This window comes from Suncus etruscus, chromosome 13 (assembly GCF_024139225.1).
Source record: "Suncus etruscus isolate mSunEtr1 chromosome 13, mSunEtr1.pri.cur, whole genome shotgun sequence".
Taxonomy (NCBI): domain Eukaryota; kingdom Metazoa; phylum Chordata; class Mammalia; order Eulipotyphla; family Soricidae; genus Suncus; species Suncus etruscus.
In genome coordinates this window covers 14,879,807-14,898,302 of record NC_064860.1, presented here as the reverse complement: position 1 = coordinate 14,898,302, position 18,496 = coordinate 14,879,807, and the positions used below count along the sequence as shown (strand labels likewise).

At 39.1% G+C, this 18,496-nt stretch overlaps 1 protein-coding gene across 1 annotated transcript in view; it reads left to right on the top strand.

Annotated features, from left to right (window-relative positions):
- RAPGEF5 (Rap guanine nucleotide exchange factor 5) overlaps nt 1–18,496 on the top strand; it is a 264,811-nt gene that overhangs the window by 65,510 nt on the left and 180,805 nt on the right. The window contains exon 6 of the mRNA XM_049785378.1: nt 10,999–11,065. Within this exon, the coding sequence (XP_049641335.1) occupies nt 10,999–11,065 (67 nt within the window). The remainder of the gene's footprint in view (nt 1–10,998; nt 11,066–18,496) is intronic.

Here is an 18,496-nt window from a genome sequence, read left to right as displayed (position 1 = left end):
TCCCCGTGCCTGCCAGGAGCTATTTCTGAGCAGACAGCCAGGAGTAACCCCTGAGCACTGCCGGGTGTGGCCCAAAAACCAAAAAAAAAAAAAAAAAAAAAAAGGTCTGTTCATTTCTTCTTCCCATTTTTTGATAGGGTTAGACATTTTTTTTTCTTGTTAAGCTCTGTCAGTACCTTGTGTATCATAGATATTAGCCCCTTATCTGATGGGTATTGGGTGAATAGTTTCTCCCTTTCTGTGGGTGGCTTTAGTATGCTAGACATTATTTCCTTTGAGGTGCAGAAGCTTATCAGCTTAATCTATATTAACATCCCATATGTTTATCTCCACTTCCACTTGTTTGGAAAGTGCTGTTTCCTCCTTGAAGATGCTTTTAGTCTCAATGTCATGGAGTGTTTTACCTATGTTTTGTTCTATATACTTTATGGTTTACAGTCTGATATCACAGTCTTTGATCCATTTGCATTTGACCTTTATGCACAGTGTTAGATGGAAGTCTGAGTTTGCTTTTGTGCTTTTTTTGCAAGTGGCTGACCAGTTGTGCCAACTCCACTTGGTGAAGAGGCTTTCCTTGCTCAATTTTGCATTTCTTGTCCCTTTATCAAAAATTAATTGATTATATGTCGTGGGAAAATTCTCTGAATACGCAAGTCTATTCCACTGATCTGAGGGACTGTCTTTATTCCAATAGCATGCTGTTTTAATGTCTATAGCTTTGTAATACAATTTAAATTGGGGGAAATAAGGCCTGGACTTTTGTTTTTGGGACAACTTTTGATTAGCATTTTAATTTTTTCACTAGTGATGGGTCTGTTTAGATATGCTAGATCATCTTGGTTTGAACATGGAAGATTATAAGAGTTAAAGAATTTATCCATTTCTTCCAGGTTCTCATGTTTTGTGGCATGGAGTTTCTCAAAATAGTCTCTGATTACCCTTTGAATCGCTTAAGTATTTGTAGTGATCTCCCCCTTTTCATTTCTAATCCGGTTTAATAATTTTCTCGCTCTCCGTTTCTTTGTGATTGATCTTGTTTATTTTTCCAAGTACCAACTTTTGCTTTAGTTGATTTTTCAGACAGTTTTTTAGATTTCCACTTCATTGATTTCTGCTCTAAGCTTTGTTATTTCCTTCTGCCTACCTATTTTTGGTTCCTTTTGTTGATCATTTTCTAATTTTAAAACTGTGTCAATAAGTTTTTTATATAGGCCCTGTCTTCCTTTCTGATGTGTGCTTGCAAAGATATAAAATTTCCTCTTAATACTGCTTTTGCTGTGTCCCATAAATGCTGATAATTTGTGTCTTCATTGTCATTTGTTTTCAGGAATGTTTTGATTTCTTCTTTGATTTAATCTCAAACCCACTGGTTGTTCAGTAGTGAACTATTTAATTTCCAGGTGTTAAAGTTTCTCTTCTGTGTCCCTTTGTAGTTCAATTCTAATTTCAGAGCCTTGTGATCTGAAAAGGTAGTCTGTACAATTTTTATCTCTTGACTTTATGGAAATATGTTTTATAAGCCAGTTTGTAATCTATCCTGGAGAATGACCCATGTGCATTGGAGAAGAATGTATATACAGTCTTCTGGGGATAGAGTGCCCAATATATATCTACTAGTCCACTTTCTTCCATTTCTTGGATCTCAGCCTAGTTGACCTATCTGGGATAACAGTACAGTATTGAGGTTTCCCAATATTATTGTGTTGTTATTGATATCTTCTTTCATATTTGTCAACAATTGTATTAAATATTTTGCTGATTCCTCATTGAGAGAATATATATTTAGGAGTGTGATTTTTTCCTGTTGTACATAGCCTTTAATTAGTATGAAATGACCATCTTTGTCCCTTATAACTTTTCTGAGTCTAAAGTTTGTGTCATCTGATATTAATATGACCATTCCAGCTTTTTTAAAGGGAATTATTTGCTTGTATGATTTTTCTCCAGCCTTTGATTTTGAGTCTGTATTTGTTCTGACTATTCAGATGTGTTTCTTGAAGGCAGCAAACTGTTAGATTTGGCTTTTTTTTAAATCCATTTTGCCTCTCTGTGTCTCTTAACTGGTATATTTAGTCCATTGACATTGAGAGAGATAATTGTCATGGGATTTAGTGTCACCTTTGTGTAGAAGTTTGTTGTGTCTGTTGGTTTGTCTTGTCTTAAAGTAGACTTTTCAGTTTTTCTTTTAAGGTCTTTTTTGAGTCTGTAAAGTTTCTGAGCTGTTGTTTATCTGTGAAGCTATGTATATTTCCTTCAAACATTAAAGTGAGTCTAGCTGTGTGCAGTATTCTAGATGAAGCATTCATTTCATTGAGTTTTTTCACTATATCCCACCATTGCCTTCTAGCCTTAAGGGTTTCTTGTGACAGATCTGCTGTAAATCTTAAAGATACTCTTTTGAATGTAATTTCCTTTTTTGACCCTTGCTGCTTCCAGTATTCTTTAATACCTATCTGTGGAATTCATCATTTTGACTAGGATGTGACGTGGGGTGCTTTTCTTCAGGTCTCCTTTAGCTGGTACTCTTTGGACATGAAGGATTTGGTTGCATGCCACCTTTAGCTTTGGGAGTTAGTTACTCTGTAATGATTTTCTTGACTGTTGATTCAGGGCATTCTCTGAATACCTGATTCCATTCACTTGTATTAGTCGAATATTTTAAATAAATTTTTCTTACTCTACTGGATTAGATTTTTTTATGCATATGCTGAACATCTCCTGTGTATCATTGAACCATGACTGGACGATTCTTAGAGAGATTACTTGAGTTTATGCCATGTCTTTAGAAATTATAATCTGAGATTTATTCTAAAATATTGTGTTTCCTCAGGCCCTTCCAAATCAAACAGTCTAGAGCTGGTAACATCAAGTTGCCTCTGTGTGTGTATATGTATATGTTTGTGTGTATATGTGTGTGTATGTGTATGTGTGTGTGTGTGTGTGTGTGTGTGTGTAAGGTGAGTGAAGGGGTAGGAATAGTGGGAACAGTAGAAGGAGGTGGGACTAGCCAAACATTTCCCAAGAGCAGTTCTTTCCTTTTCAATCTATGATGTGGAAAATCATGGGCTTTCCATCTTAGGTAAGCTTCCTTCTGAAGATTCTGTTGAGGATGGAATTTGAGATAGTGTGAGTGAAGACATAAGGTCCTGCAGTGCTGACAAGGTATCTAAAAACACATATCTTGTTTGTTCTATCTGGAACAGTGCTTGCCTGGAAGAACATAATGTCATCTTTGCTGGACTGTTGTATGCCACATAGGCATAACCTCTACCTTGTCAAGGTCTTTTCTGTTTGTTTGTTTGTTTGGTTTTTTGTTTTTGGTTTCTGAGTCACTCCTGGTTGTGCTCAGGGGTTACTCCTGGCTCTATGCTCAGAAATTGCCCCTAGCAGGCTTGAGGGACCATAGGGGATGCCAGGAATCAAACCACCATCTCCTGGTTTGGCCACATGCAAGGCAAATGCCCTACCACGTGCTATCTCTCTGGCCTTACCTTGTAAAGGTCTTGATTTCTGATGTCAGTGTTGAAGTTGTTGGGGGTTATTTGGCACATCATACTGTAGAAATACTGTGGTAGTAGATCTTGACAGCCTACTTAAGTGATTCAATATTGAGACATAGATAGAATAAGTGAGTTCTGAACATTATATTAATGTGCAAGTGTAATGTGATGTTATTTGAATACAACTTCTGGGAGAAAATGCTTCTAAAAAGCATTTCTGGGAGAAGAAGTTTCTAGAAAATGGAATAGCAGGAAACATAGGAAACCTCTTCTGTGAAGAAAGTAGGTTCAAAATGGTGTTGGTTGTTATGGCTTTTGAAGTATTAATGTTTTGATCCTAACCTGATTTAGAGTATATATTATCTCCTTTGATGAGTTTTATTTTTCTTTAATTGAAATAATCTCAGGCTCATTATACTGGTTCTTATAAAGGAATTCTAACTAGTATTGAAATCCCTGCAGGGATATCAGTTACATTCAAGTTGCTAGAGATCATACTAGCCCTGACTGACATAAGACAGTTTCCATTGCTCAAATCATGGTTGCAGAATTCTGTGTCTTAAGCTTAGCTTGTTATTGGAACTCATTAATACATGACTGTTCCATCTTCTCAGAGCTGAGGATTTTCTGGGAGAGTGCCTCTGATGGGGAACTTCCTACTCATTTTTCTTTATGTTGCCTTATGAATTGTGTTAGTGATTGTCAAATATCTCAGTTGGAAGCACTCACCAAGTTGTAATTATTAGGGGAAATGAAGGGAGGGCAGGTGAAGGTGATCATTGTGTTGCAGTTACTTAAGATCATTTTCAATACCAGCTCTTTGCTATTCCATGTAAGAAGGTTATTCTCGTTTGCAAAAGAAAGGCACTGAAAGAAAGAATCTACCGGGAGCTAGAAGAAGGAAATAGCTAAAACAGCTGAAGAAAATACTTGAATGTTGGCAGTGTCCTTCATATGAAAGACTGGACATCTGTGTGTGTGTTTATGTGTGTGCGTGTGTGTGTTTAGTGAGAGGCAGCCTGGGATATTGACTCATGGTAGAACTTTTCTTGAAGTTTATGCTGCTTAATCTTTTCAACAAATACTTCCTGAATACCTTTTAGGATCTAGAGTGCATTTTAAGTATTGGGAATGGAACAGTGAGCAAATAGGCAGAAACCTTTACTCTTTTTTTTCACATTTTAAAAATTTTATTTAAAAATGCATCACATAGTTGACATCGTTGATCATAATACATTTGTTTTCCAATAAGTGAAAGCAAAGTTATTGAAAAAATAAAAGGAAAGAGAAGAAAATTTAGAAAAAAGAAAAAGTACAGTAGCAAGAACATTTGTGAAAATTATTGTATCACCAATGAAGTCATTAATACAATGGCAGAAGCTTTAGTAAGCTCTTGTTAGCTGTCCATTCTGTCAATTGGTATGTTTGTAAGAATGACACCATTTGCAAATAAAATTGTTCAGAGATTCATAGAACTATTATTTATCCTACATATTTTAAGGGTGTGTACCCACCTGTGAGGGCTCCTGGAAGAAGGAAGATATGGAGGAAAGGTACCTGTACTCACTCCAAAAAGCCCTGGTGATATAAGCCTAAAAACTGGCATACCTGAAATTTGGTGTCCCCAAAGGGAATCATAGAAAGTCAGTGATGAAGCAAGGAGCAATGGGAAAATGGTGATGGATGATGGAAAATGGATGATGAAGCCAGCAGGCATGAAGAATCCTTTACTCTTACATGGCCCACAGTGGAGCAGAGAGAGGCAGCTTCATGAGCAGACTCACATTGGCTAAAGGTGGAAACCTTATTGGAGGAAAACAAAATGGGAAATAAGGCATATGAATCAGGACAGAACTTCTTCAAGAAGTTGGAAGAGAAGTGAAGAATGGGAAGGGAAAAGAATGGAAAAAAGCAATGTGGAGCAGTTCTGAGGAAGGTGGAGGGTGGTGAGCATTGATAGTGCTGAGGCCCAAAGCAGACACATTAAAGGCAATGCAAGTATTTGTCTGGAGCAGAGTGAAGAGAGAAAGAGGAGGAAGCTCTCAGAAGGTGAGGTCTCAGGACTTTGCAGACTTTGACTTCAAACTGAGGGAGACAGACAGTCTCATCTAAGGACTTTGAGCAGAGGAGAGCCATACTCTGACCAACATATTGACAAGACCACTCTGGCTCCCAGTCCTGCTGAGCTCTCAGCAGGGACCATAGTGCTGGTTGTGGAGATATTGAGAAGTGTGTATCAAGCAGCTAGAGCTGGAAGGTAGACCTGTAAGATTTCAGTATGGTGTGATAGAGAGAGGCATGAGGGAAAGGAGTTTCCAGCATGATTCCCAACTAGAAAAATAGAGTTGCCCTTAAGAAGTGTTAGACTTGGGAAGGGAATTTTCGGTGTTTTTCTCTTGTGTTCACTTTTGGATTTTTTTGTTATTGCTTTAAAAAACTTGGAGTCACACATGGTGGTGCTCTGGACTTTCTCTTAGCTCTGGGCTCAGGGATTACTGCTGGCAGGGTCAGGGGACCATATGGATGCCAACGATCAATTCTGTTTGAGGCAAGTGCCCTTCTTATTGTACTATCTGTCCCCAGGGCCAGGCATTTATTGGTTTGATTTGGAATCAGAGTTGGAATGAGGATGTGTCTAGTTGGGCCAAACACTTTTATAATTCCTCATAAGGCTGCGCAGCACTTGGATAGTACAGGTCAACCAAACTTAGAGACATTTGTCATAGCTCTAGAACTGGACATTTTTCCTGGATAATTTCTGGGTCAGATTAGGTCTCTTCATAAGCAGGAACATTGAAAATTAGGTGTGGGAAAGAATGGAACTGGGCTTTTTGCTGATACAAACCTCAGTGATGGAACTTCCGCCTGGTACCACTCCTGTTCTCTTCTCATTCTCATCTCACACGTTGCTGCCATTACTGCTGATTCCAGCTTGGTTTTGCTTCCCTCTCAGACCCTGACAAAAGCACAGCTCATAGTCCCCTCTATGAGTTCCAGGCAAGCTTACAAGTATTCATGATAGTCTCACTTTTATTTACCTGTTTTATCTATTTCTTTGTTTATATATTTTGATAAGATCCATGACCATTTGTCTTCACTGAGTCATACTGAAGCATAAACTTAAAATAAATACAAAATCAATTAAGTTCATTTTTTTTTTTAAAAACACATTGGTCAGGAAAGGAGACCCTGGCATTTATGGGTCTGTTGACAGAAAAGTAAGGAGGATGTTTGGGTAAATGCTGACTGGTGGTAACAGAAGGAAAGTGAGTGTGGATCTTCTTTCTTCTCTTTTTAAGCTCTTTGCCTGCTTCACTTGTGCTGATCCCAAGTTATTTCTTTATACTAGGTGACATACAGGTTCCTGCCAGGGCACATAGCAGGAAATAAAAAATTTTTCTTAGGGCTTTCTAGGGGATGGGGGATGGATCACAAACAGTATATATACAGGGGTTCCTGAAGATCATTCCTGATGAGATTTGGCCAAGTAGGCTGATGGTTCAGTGCAAAAGCCTGAGGATGCAGCTAAGGACCACTAAAGCCATGCACTGAAGCCTTAGGACAACACTTTGAAGTAAACACAGGACCATGTGATGCCCAGGATTGAACCCAGGTCTGTACTGTCTCCTAGACCACATTTCTGAATTTAAATCCCTGCCCACAGTGAGCTCATCCTGAAAGACATAGTTAGAGTCTGGAGAATTGCAGGGCTGTATCTGGGTTTTAGGATAATAGGGGCATCTGAAAGACTGAATGCAAGAGGGACTGAGCAATAGCATAACAGGTAGAGCACTTGTCTTACCTGTGGCCAACCCCGGTTCAACCCCTTTCATCCCCTATGGTCTTTCAAGCCTGCCAGAAATAATTTTTGAGCACTGTAGGGTGTGCCCCAAAAACCAAAAAGAAAAGAAAAACAGATACTGCTTACAGGAGGGTCCCTGTGGGAGTCACAGATGTGGCAACTATGTATAACTATTTAGCCTCTAAAATATGAGACCTTCCCATAGGGTATACATACTCTGTGCTAAATCAGCACAGGCCATGGATCCTCTTGACCTTTCCTTTAACCTTTAACCTTTCCTTGATCCTTTAACTTTTCCAAGAACACTAAGACATAGCACTGCCTTTTCCTAATAAATTAAGATTTCGGGAGGCAAAATTGTTCTGTCTATATAACCCAGAACTATAGAGTGGTACATCTCTCTGCAGTGGCTTCAAGGTGCTGCCTGATCAAGAAAGACTGGACCCCCAACTTTGTTTTTTAAAAGGAGGGAACATAGAGACAAGGCAGGTTTAGGTGAGGGCCTGGACTGTTTAAAATGCTTGCCCAGGAGGACACAGAGAAAAACAAAATTTGTGGAGGACAATGCGTATACGTGAGGTGGATAACTGGGTCTGGTGAAGGAGAGGCAGGCATAGGAAAGGGGTGTGGAACGGCCTCACAGTGAACCTGAGTGGTTAGACCTACTATAGAAGCAGAGAAGGACAGAGGAAGAGTAGTTCATTTTAAGAGCTGCATAAGGGTTAAAATCACATTTTTGGAGTTGCCATCTAAAGCCACATGAAGTCAGAAGGAAAAAATTCAGATCAGGGGAATTTAGGGGTTGGAGATATTTATGGGTGCCTTGAGTAGACATCATGCTGATTGAGGAAATAAAAGCAGGAGACAGGCTTTGAGACAGCTGTTGAGCGATCATCCTGCCCAGTCCCTTGTACACATTGTCTTGGGAAACGCCTTGGCCAAGGCTTGTTTTGTTCAGGAAGAATGATGAAAGATAGTTTGGCTTCTGAACACGGACCGAATTATTCATTTTGACACCAGTCACAGCTCAGCCATGACTCACAAAATAGCTATCATCGGTCACATACACCAAGAGTTTTCCTTGGAATTTTGAGCTTCTTTCAACAGTGAATGGAAAACATGTCTATGGCACCTTGTGTGCAGGTGCAAAATACCTCATGCATATGAGCTAATCTTCAGATGTCTGCTGGGGTCTGAGAGGTGCAAAGCAGCCACAGGGAGGCCCAGCCTGGTTTGCTGCTCTTTCAGCCACTGCTTTTGGCTCTTAATTGCCTTTCTATTTTGTTCTCCTTCTTTGGCTTGGTGGCTTAGGCTATAAAAGGTCACAAATCTCTCAGCAGAGCTGCATGGATATGGAAACTTTGTTAGTAGATTCTTTGAATAGCAAAGCTTATTGTTTTCAATACTTCTTATCAAGGAAGTTTTCTTGAGATGAATAGGGTAAAGTATTCTTGCTGTTTATCAGGCAGATTATGAACTAATATTGGGGTCTCTGTGCTGCCCACAGAGTTATTTGGCCATATTGGTATCATTTCATAGCTGTATCATACAATTCTAGTAAAAGTAGTAGTTTGTAATTCTTCGTTCCAGTTTAAAAGAGGTGGGGCTTTTTTTTTTTTTTTTGAGGGGGGTCCACACCTGACGGTGGTGGCACTAAGCGGTTACTCCTGGCTCTGTACTCAGAAATTGCTCCTGGCAGGCTTGGGGGACTTTATGGGATGCTGGGAATCAAACTGGGGTCTGTCCAGAGTTGGACTCATGCAAGGCAGATGCTCTACAGCTGTGCTATTGCTCTGGCTGCCGAGGTGGGACTTTTTTTGTTTTATTTTTATTTTGTAAAAATTGTTTAATAATGTTTTCAAAAGCAGAGAATTGATGCTAGAGTTCATCAGCCCAGATTTTCTCTTCAAGAGTTGCTTCTTCTTGAACCCTGCACAAGGCTGGTGGCCCACCTGGCGCTCTGCAGTTACTGAGATTGAAAGCAATCATACATTCACAAAGCTGATAAATCTGCCTGTAGGTTGATTACCACCTAGCCATCTAAGTCCACAAAAGAGAACAGAAAGAATTATTTCTGGAAATAGATCTGGAAGACAATTACATATATTCAATTTGCATCAGCCAGTTTTTTTTCCTTTGTCCAAACTAGGTAAAAAATACTGTTTGTATGGTGTATCTTAAGAAGTAGATATTTTTTTAATTTAATTTTTATTTTGATCATAGTGGTTTACATATTGTTGACAATAAAGAAGTAGATATTTTTACATGTTTTTTTAAATAATGTTTTTTATTTAAACACCTTGGTTACAAACATGATTGCGGTTGGGTTTCAGTCCTATAAGAGGACACCCCTCCGCCCATCACCAGTGGAACATTCCCACCACTGATGTCCCAAATATCCCTCATCCCCTTCCCGCCTGTACTCTAGACAAGCTTTCTATTTCCTTCATACATTCTCATTGTTAGGTTAGTTTGCAATGTAGTTATTTCTCTAACTAAATCATCACTCTTTGTGGTGAGGTTCATGAAGTGGGCTGTTAATATACATATTTGTCTATTTTTTTTCAGATGTTGCATTATGTAAGTGGTTTTCCTAAACAAATAAATAAACCCTATAATGCATGGCATATTAGATGTCATTTTAGTTAAACTTTTGCATATTTTTCCTGGCTTCACTGCTTCACTTCACTGGCTTCATTATCTTATTAGTGAAGAAATGCTATTTCTGCTATTGTATTCCAAGTATCTATCATCCAATTCAGAGGACTAGCCCAGTGACTTAAAGGTTCATCTTGCAACGTTGCAAACCTATGTCATGAGTTTAAATCCCCAGTGTCCCTTATATTCTGAGTCTGTTCCTGCAGCTGAACTATTTGAACCTGGCACTCCTTCTTTCTGTGCTATTACAAAAGAAAAACCCACATATAATCATGAATATTATTTTAAAATAATCACTTCTAGGGTGGGAGAGATAATATTGGTGTTAAAGCACTTACCTTGCATGCAGCTGACCCCAGCATAATGTCTGACACCACTGGGCACAGCCTTGAAGGTCTCAACCACTGTCAAAGTTGATTGAGTAATAATTCCTGGCACTCTAGCATCTGATCTACATTTATTCTCAAACCCTTTATTGAACCACCAGCCCAGTTGGCTGAGAATAGTCAGAAAGGGACAATGGGCTTCCTGAGCACTGCTTGAGGAAGCTAAGCACTGTTTAAGACTCTCTCCATCACCGTAATGTTTTTGTTTCTCTACTGTATTAGACCAGCAGTAGACCATTTCACAGCAAATCCCGTTTTGGCTGAAACTCAAGTCTAATCTCTCATTTATATTTGCAAAATCTTTATTGCATTTAGACTTAGGGGAGTTTCAATATTTAATCAGGCTTTGCTCACAACTACTTATGCTGTGGGCCTGTCCATAATTATAAATCTGGTCTATGAAGATTACTCTGTGATATCATTTGGAGAATTATACTTGGGACTAAATTGGTACCAAAAGGTTCTTGTACACCAAAAGTGGGCTGTGATATTATCCATTCCTGTATCATCACTGTATTCTAAATGATCAAAATGGTGGAGTTTCACTGATGTAGTAACATCAGTGCCTTAATTTGCCATGGATGCCACGTAATTTGGTAGAAAAATTTTTGAGCAGCCAAAGCTGATGTGTAATTTGTTCTGTTTTTCAAAGGTCTAATCAGAAAATCGAAGACCCAGAAGAAAGCAGTGATGAGATTCTTGCTCGTCTAACATCTGCGGTAAGACCCAGCAAATCCCTGCTGTGGGTGCAGAAATAATGAGGCCAGGATCATGAGAATGAGGCAGTTTGGTTGGTAATTTAGATTCTCAGCCTGTGGCTTCTTATTAGTGTGGGTGGCCCTAGTGAAGTCAAAATGAGACAAAGGGATTGATGTACTATACTAGATGCAGCCTCTCCTTGAAGATGGAAGACACTCCAGGTGCAAGGTTTCTAGAACCTAAGCAGAGGCATATTATCTGATTTTCAAAACAGTATGATTTAACCCAGAGAAAAGTTGTCATCTGTAGCACAAAGAAAGACTTTGTTTTGTTCTTAAAAAAATACCCTATCAGCCAACAAATAACCAGTTCATAGGTTTTTAATGTACTAGATGCAACATTTTCATCATGTTCTTTTAAAGCCACTGATGAGAGTTGGTGATTGTGTAGTTTCTTGAAGAGAAACTCTTGTATTTCAAAGGCCATCCATGATAACTGGCCATTGAGTCCCAGTTTTAGGCAGACTCCAGCAGTCTTATCTTACAAAATCTTTATTCATTGGCTTGGCTTTATGGAATCTTTTCTTCTAGCCTTCCCAAAGAATCTTGAGCTCTGCTTTGGCTGAATGATTAAAATGTTAATTACTCAGAGTCATGCTAGATGTTTATATGTGTGGAATGAAAGCACTTTCAACTTGCTCAGAGTTACACATGACAGGTCATGGCATTTGGGTACAGCTTGAACAGTAAAACCTGCCTCTTCAGTTCTATAATTTAGCCTAGAAATGACAGTTTTTCACTCAGGCTAGAGATTGTTACCACAGAATGTTAAACTTTGCAGTAGTTTTATAAAAAATAGTGCTGTTGGGGCTGGAGAAATAGCACAATGGTAGGGCATTTGCTTTGCATACGTCCAACTCTGGATGGATCCTGGTTCAATCCCTAGTATCCCATATGGTCTCCTGAGCATGCCAGGAGCAATTTCTGAGCACAGAGCCAGGAGTAACCCCTGAGTGTGGCTGGGTGTGACCCACCCCATCCCCCAAAATAGTGCTATTATTTGTTATCATTTGTTTTACAGATATGGACATTTATTGAGGTTTAGTGATTTACCTAACTATGTAGCTTTGCTAGAACAGTACCAAGCCATGATTAAAACTCAAAAGTTTCTTCCTTCTAAAAAATAATTTTTTTACTATTGTGGCTCAAATTTTAAAATAAATTGAGTTTATTTGGGTTGAAGGGAAGGAATCAGGAGTTTAGGCACTTATCTAGAATGTAGCTGGCCCCTGTTTCATGATCTGCATTACACATGGTCCGCTGAACATTGCCAGAAATGATCCCTGAACACAGAACCAAGTAAATTTTGAGCACTTCTGGTTCCTCCCCAGCAAAATGAAATAAACAAGGCTTTTGGGATGGTTTCAGAAACACGAAGGATATACAATCTGTGATCCTTCAGTCATACCAAGAAGCATAATACATTTAAAAGTCAACATATAAAGTAGATGCAACTGAAAACCAAGTATATTGGCATCTCTAGGTAGTAGCTAACAGAAAGTTTCCATGGGGAAATTGAACTTGAATCACCACCAAAGCTTAGTCAGAATTTGAATGGGCAGTGATTTGGAAGACAGACTAGCTTCCACAGTTGTAAGAATGAAAAAAATACATGTGGAAAAGGGTATGTAGATATACCGAATTGGAAAATTAAGTTCTGATTCAGAAAAATAAGAATATGTTTGATCAGTTCTCGATACAGAGGACTGATTTTACCATCCATGATGAAGCATAAGTCTTCCATACACCACAAAAGCACCGAGGGGAGAGTAAATGATAATGCAAGGAGTCTATAGTTAATCCCATGACAGTATACTTCAGGGATGGAGAAACCCTGTATCTCCTAGGCCAAGGGAATTCCCTCTATAATATCCCCAATAATTACTGTGCCTATGCGGGGGGGGGGAGGGAAAAAAGCACAAAATAATCATTTTCTACATATATATTGATTGATTAATTGATTTTTTTGACGTCTTTATCTTGGTATAGATATTGAAGTTGATGTCTTCTTTTTTTTATTATTTTATCTTATCTTTCTCTTTCTTTTTGCACTCCGGCATGATTTGAATTCAGAACTGAGACTATTGTGTGTGCTTCTCTTTATTGCTGTAGGGCTCACTGGATATTTAATTTGACATTTATTTTTGTATTGTTATGGTGTTTCAATTACCTTTTTCATGTCCTCTCTCAAATTGAGGCTGATAGCCACTAGAAGGACTCCGCCCATTTTCAGCATATGTTTTTAATTTTTTTATTATTATTTTTTTTTTTGCTTAATCTTTACCCCATTCTATTGCCTTTCTTTCCCTCAAACAAAAACACATAACTCGATATATCTAGCTTAGCATCTCAAATAAAGGGAGAAACAAGGGAGGGCACCAGGACCAAACAGATGTATGATCACTGATAGTAAGCTAGACAAAGAGGGGACCACCTACTCTAGCAGCCTGGGGGGTGATGGTGGGGGATATGGGTTGCAGAAAGGGAACGGGGAAGGGGGGAAGACAAATTAGGTGGTGGGTATTCCCCTGATTCAATGTTAATATGTACCTAAAATACTAATGTGAAAGATATGTAAGCCACTATGATCAAAATAAAAATTTTTAAAAAATTAAAAAAAAAAGAATATGTTTGACCAGATTAAAATGTGAGTTAGATATTTTAGTTTATTGGCACTGAGGAGACCGGCTGAAAAGCTGATGAAACCCAAATTGATGGTGGGCTTTTGTAGGAGAGAAAATAAGTGTAAAAAAAGCACAAAGAATTTATTTGAGGGGCTGGAGATATAGTACAGTGGTAGGGAATTTGCCTTGCACACAACCAATCATGGATGGATGGTGGTCTGAATTCCAGCATCCCATATGGTTCCCCGAGCCTTCCAGGAGTCATTTCTGAGTGTAGAGCCAGGAGTAAGCCCTAACTGCCACCAGGTGTGACCCAAAAACAAACAAACAAAAGGAATTTATTTGAATCATTTAGGGCTGGATAAAGATAGAAGAATCATCAGAGGACCTGTTTTGAACTTGTATGAAAGGAAAAGGGATGATATTCTTGGGAACTTGAGTAAAATATATGTGCAGAAGGGTGATAAAATTTTAGACCTGCAATATATTTATATCCCGTATAAAAGTGTTTGGGAACTCCAGGAAGGCCTAATGTTAGCCAGTGCTAAATGTATAGGAAGAGGTCACAGGTTTTTTTATTGAACAGTGAACAGCTGAATGTGAGACGGAGTCTTGGATTATGCTCACAGAAGAAGGCAAAAAAGAGAAGAGAAAATACTGAGAGTGATGGGGGAAGAACTGAATGGTTTACCATGGGACTCAAGTGCAAGAAAACCTCTGAAAAGGCTGGAATGGACAGTAAAAGTGTTTGGGTGTATTTTCAGTTGAAATATTCTTATTGGAAAAACCTCCAAGCTAAAAGATTTAACTGAAAGCTAAGATAAACTAGATGAACTAATGAAAATGACTTCTAGAACTGAGAATGAAGGGCAATGGAAAAATTTTGTCTTGTGATTGGCCTGAAATAGGGAAAATATTGTACTGAGACGGAGGATTTTAATTCTTAATTCACTTAATAGTGAATTGGACAAAGTAGACTAGATAAATATTTATGTTCCTTCATTTTTAATTAGTAAACTCTGTAAAGAGCTTTCAGTTTGGTGCTGGAGTAATAGTACAAAGAGCATGGCACTTGCTTTGCTTGCACCCAACTCAAGTTAATCACTAGCTTCCCATTCTGTCCTCCAAGCAATTACCAGGAGTAATTCCTGAGCAGAGAGACAGGAGTAACACCTAAGTATCAGCAATGTGGCCCCCAAAAATATAAAAAGAAAAGTTTTCAGTTTTAGCATGTGGAGGTTGGCAATACCATCAGAGGCTCACATTTGAATATGGATTAATAAAACACAGATTACACTGGCATTTACCTGAAGGGAAAAGCACTTGGCAATAATAAACACCTTCCTCCACAGGAATACTTTGGGCATTATCTGGAAGTGGTGCAAGTGTTTCTGTCAGACATGTGTTGGCTTCTGCCTTGCTTTCTTCCCAATAACTTCCAAATGATTATAACTCATATGCCCATGTTTTTCCCTGTTACTGAAATCTGTTAGTCTGGTGAAACTGGATGCTCTTAGGGCCCTTGAATGACACAGTCATTTTGTTTTGAAACATTAAGTCTTCCAGTGTTCATGACAAATAATACATTCAAGACAGATGATGCAGATTTTATGGATTTGTATTGTAATCTAGGGTAAACTGAACATCAGGAACAATCTTCAGTGAGTTGAGCATCATTTTCAAAGCTGTAGATTTTTAGGATCTAAGTTTCGGAAATAAGCTAAACTTGGAGGTATTTAAAAGACCTGAAAAGTAATTGGGAGCATTGAAAGAATAAAAATGGAAACTGGTTATCTTTAATAGGAGGTAAAAACTAATTGTCAAGTGCTACCTCTTACTTACTTAAAATCAGCATTCAAAAAAAGCCTTATTGGGCTATTTTTGTTTCTTAGACTCAGTTTTTATGATGGAAATTGTAATAATAAGAAAACACAAGCATCTGCCCTGGGTTTAAGGGTAACTCCTAACTTTAATTCATATGGTCTAATCGTCAAGCCACTGAGGTAATCTGAGTTCAGCTAAGTAATGAATTTTATATATAAGATGCCAGTTGTATGGGTTATGGTTTGATGGGTGGCATAAAAGGGAGAAAATCATGTACTGTGACCCTCTATGCTGTTTGATCCAGGGAGCTCAGCCACCACTTGGATGCTGAGAGACCTGATGAGTGTCTTTTATAAACACTGGCCAGGAGAGTGATAGTTTGTGAGATAAATTAAAGTTGCAAATAAGATGTTCAGAATTCAGAGAGGGTTTGTGGGGAGTTAATAAAGTGGGTAAAGTAATTGCTTTGCACACAACCACCCAGATTTGATCTTTGCCCCACATTTGGTTCCCCCAAGTGTAGCAAGTCAGCCCCTGAAGAGGTTGACTGATGGTGGGATGGAGGATGAGGCCTTTTTCTTCCAGCTCGGAGCACGAGTCTGCCACCCTGTCTAGCCCACGGTTCTGAGGTGAAACGGCGGGTAAACAGCTCGCAGACAGTCAGGCTCGTGGAAATATTCGCTTTATTTGGTGGACAAAACTGAAGTCCCAAGACTCAGCTTCAGTTCTAGCCAAAAAGCCTTGGCCTTCCACAGACCCTTGTTTTTATTCCCCAGAATCAGGTACCACCCAATGGTGGGATCAGATACCAACCAATAGTGGAAGCAGAATCAGGTACTACCCTAGGGTGGGTGCAGAATGCCAGGTGACACCCTAGGGTAGGGCACAATCACCAATCAGTTTAGGGTGAGTAACATAGTAATCCCCTAAATATTTACATACACAACACCCAAGTACCACCAGAAGTGATTTTGAGCACAGATCTGGGTCTAGCCAAATGCCCCCTTTCTGAATAAAAGAAAGAAAGAATTTAAGGAGAGTGATCAATAGGAATGAATACAACATCTGATATCCTGGAATCTTGGCTGGATACTATTTCATGCTTGTATTTTCAGCTGATTTAGTCTATTCTTTTCATCAGTTTTGACACTTCTATAGTTCTCCTGTTCTTAAGTTCCTTCAGCTTTTTAGGGACAATGTCAACTTTTGATCCTTTTAATGATGTTCTTTGGATTATTTTTGAGAGACTCTTTAAGTACTTTAATCACTCATCTGAGAAATAAAACTGAGTTAGACCAAATTATAAGTAGAGGTGATTGCATTAAGTTCTAGAAGAGTTTGCAGCCCCAAGAAACAAACACCTACAAGGATGTAAATTTTGGTGAAAGCTTTGCATTAATTTTCTTCACTTCTCTGTGGGAGGGGGGATGTGGTTATAACTAAGGGCAGCACATTGTACACAAGATGCCTTGCCCCTGGCTCAGTGTTAAGGAATTATGAAACAATTATATGAGTTTTCACATTGACTATGCGCTTGTTATTTTATGTTTTCTAACATTCTTTCTAGTAAATGTTTTGTTTCCCCCTTTGGTAATCCTTCAATACAAGTAAAACAGTTCTGGTTCCAGATCCATTGAAATGGTTTTCATTTAACTTAGGCCTGAATCTATATTTTTCCCATGCCCTTCCTACCTTCACTAGACTCCTGTTAGGCTGGACTTGCTACAGAGGCACAGAGTTTGATCAGACTATCCCAGTTCCATCTATTTAAAGCATGCTGCAATGAATCTCAAAGATACAGACTTTTCACTGTTCTCTCTTTTATAAGCTGTTTTGTTCCTCTAACATTACCTGTCTAGTGATTTTCTTTTTATTCACTTAAAACTTCTTTCCTAAGCCATGTGTAATATTTCAGCTGACACAGGTGAAATTCCATTTTGACTCATTTTTCTTTCTTTTTCTTTTTTATTTAATTATCTTTATTTAAACACCGTGATTACAAATATAATTGTACTTGTATGATTACAGTCATGTAAAGAACACCCCCCCTTCACCAGTGCAGGATTCCCACCACCAATTTCCCAGATCTACCTACTCCCCACCCCACCCACACCTGTACTCGAGACAGGCTTTCTTTTTCCCTCATTCATTCACATTGTTATGATAGTTTTCAGTGTAGTTATTTCTCTAACTGCACTTATCATTCTATGTGGTGAGCTTCATGTCATTAGCTGCACCTACATGGGAGGATGGGGGGAAGTAAGGGTTGGGACTGAGGCAGTAAAATATTAGAAATGAGCTTTGTAGGGCAGTATCAAGGTCCCAATACAAGATGGATATTATGGATATATAGAATATATGCACACAATAATATCAATATAAAAAAAAGAGAAAAAATTTCCACTGACTGTCCCAATATAAACCAGTGCTAGAACAGCCTGCCCTCCTCCCAGAGTGCATTCCCATTAGTGTAGGGAGAGATAGGGGGAAAGCCTGTTGACCCCTATAGAGTCCACCTAGACCGGTGCCCAGGGAAAGACTGAAGTCCAGGGGAGAAAAAACCCATACCTGGCAAGAGCTGGTCTCCAGAATCAAAGAGGAAACCGGAAGCCAGATGTCTGCCTGCCCTCCTCCCCATGCACCTCCCCCCTGGAGTACGGAGGGAGGGAGGAACCTGAGGACCACTAAGAGTCCACCTGAACCCACTTCTGGCCATCTGAGCTGGCACCCAGGGAAGGCCTGGAGTCAGGGGGAAAAGGCAAGGATGGCTGGGGGCCTGCCAAGCCTCCCAGCACTCCCCAGGCTAGGGAGAAAGGTTCTGGTATGGGGTTGACTCATTTTTCATACAACTTGTACACCCTTCCTGTGTCCAGTTTGTATATAATGTGACTTGTGTTCCTTTACCTGATACTTCCTTCCTTTTTGGATGGTTTGGACTACCCGT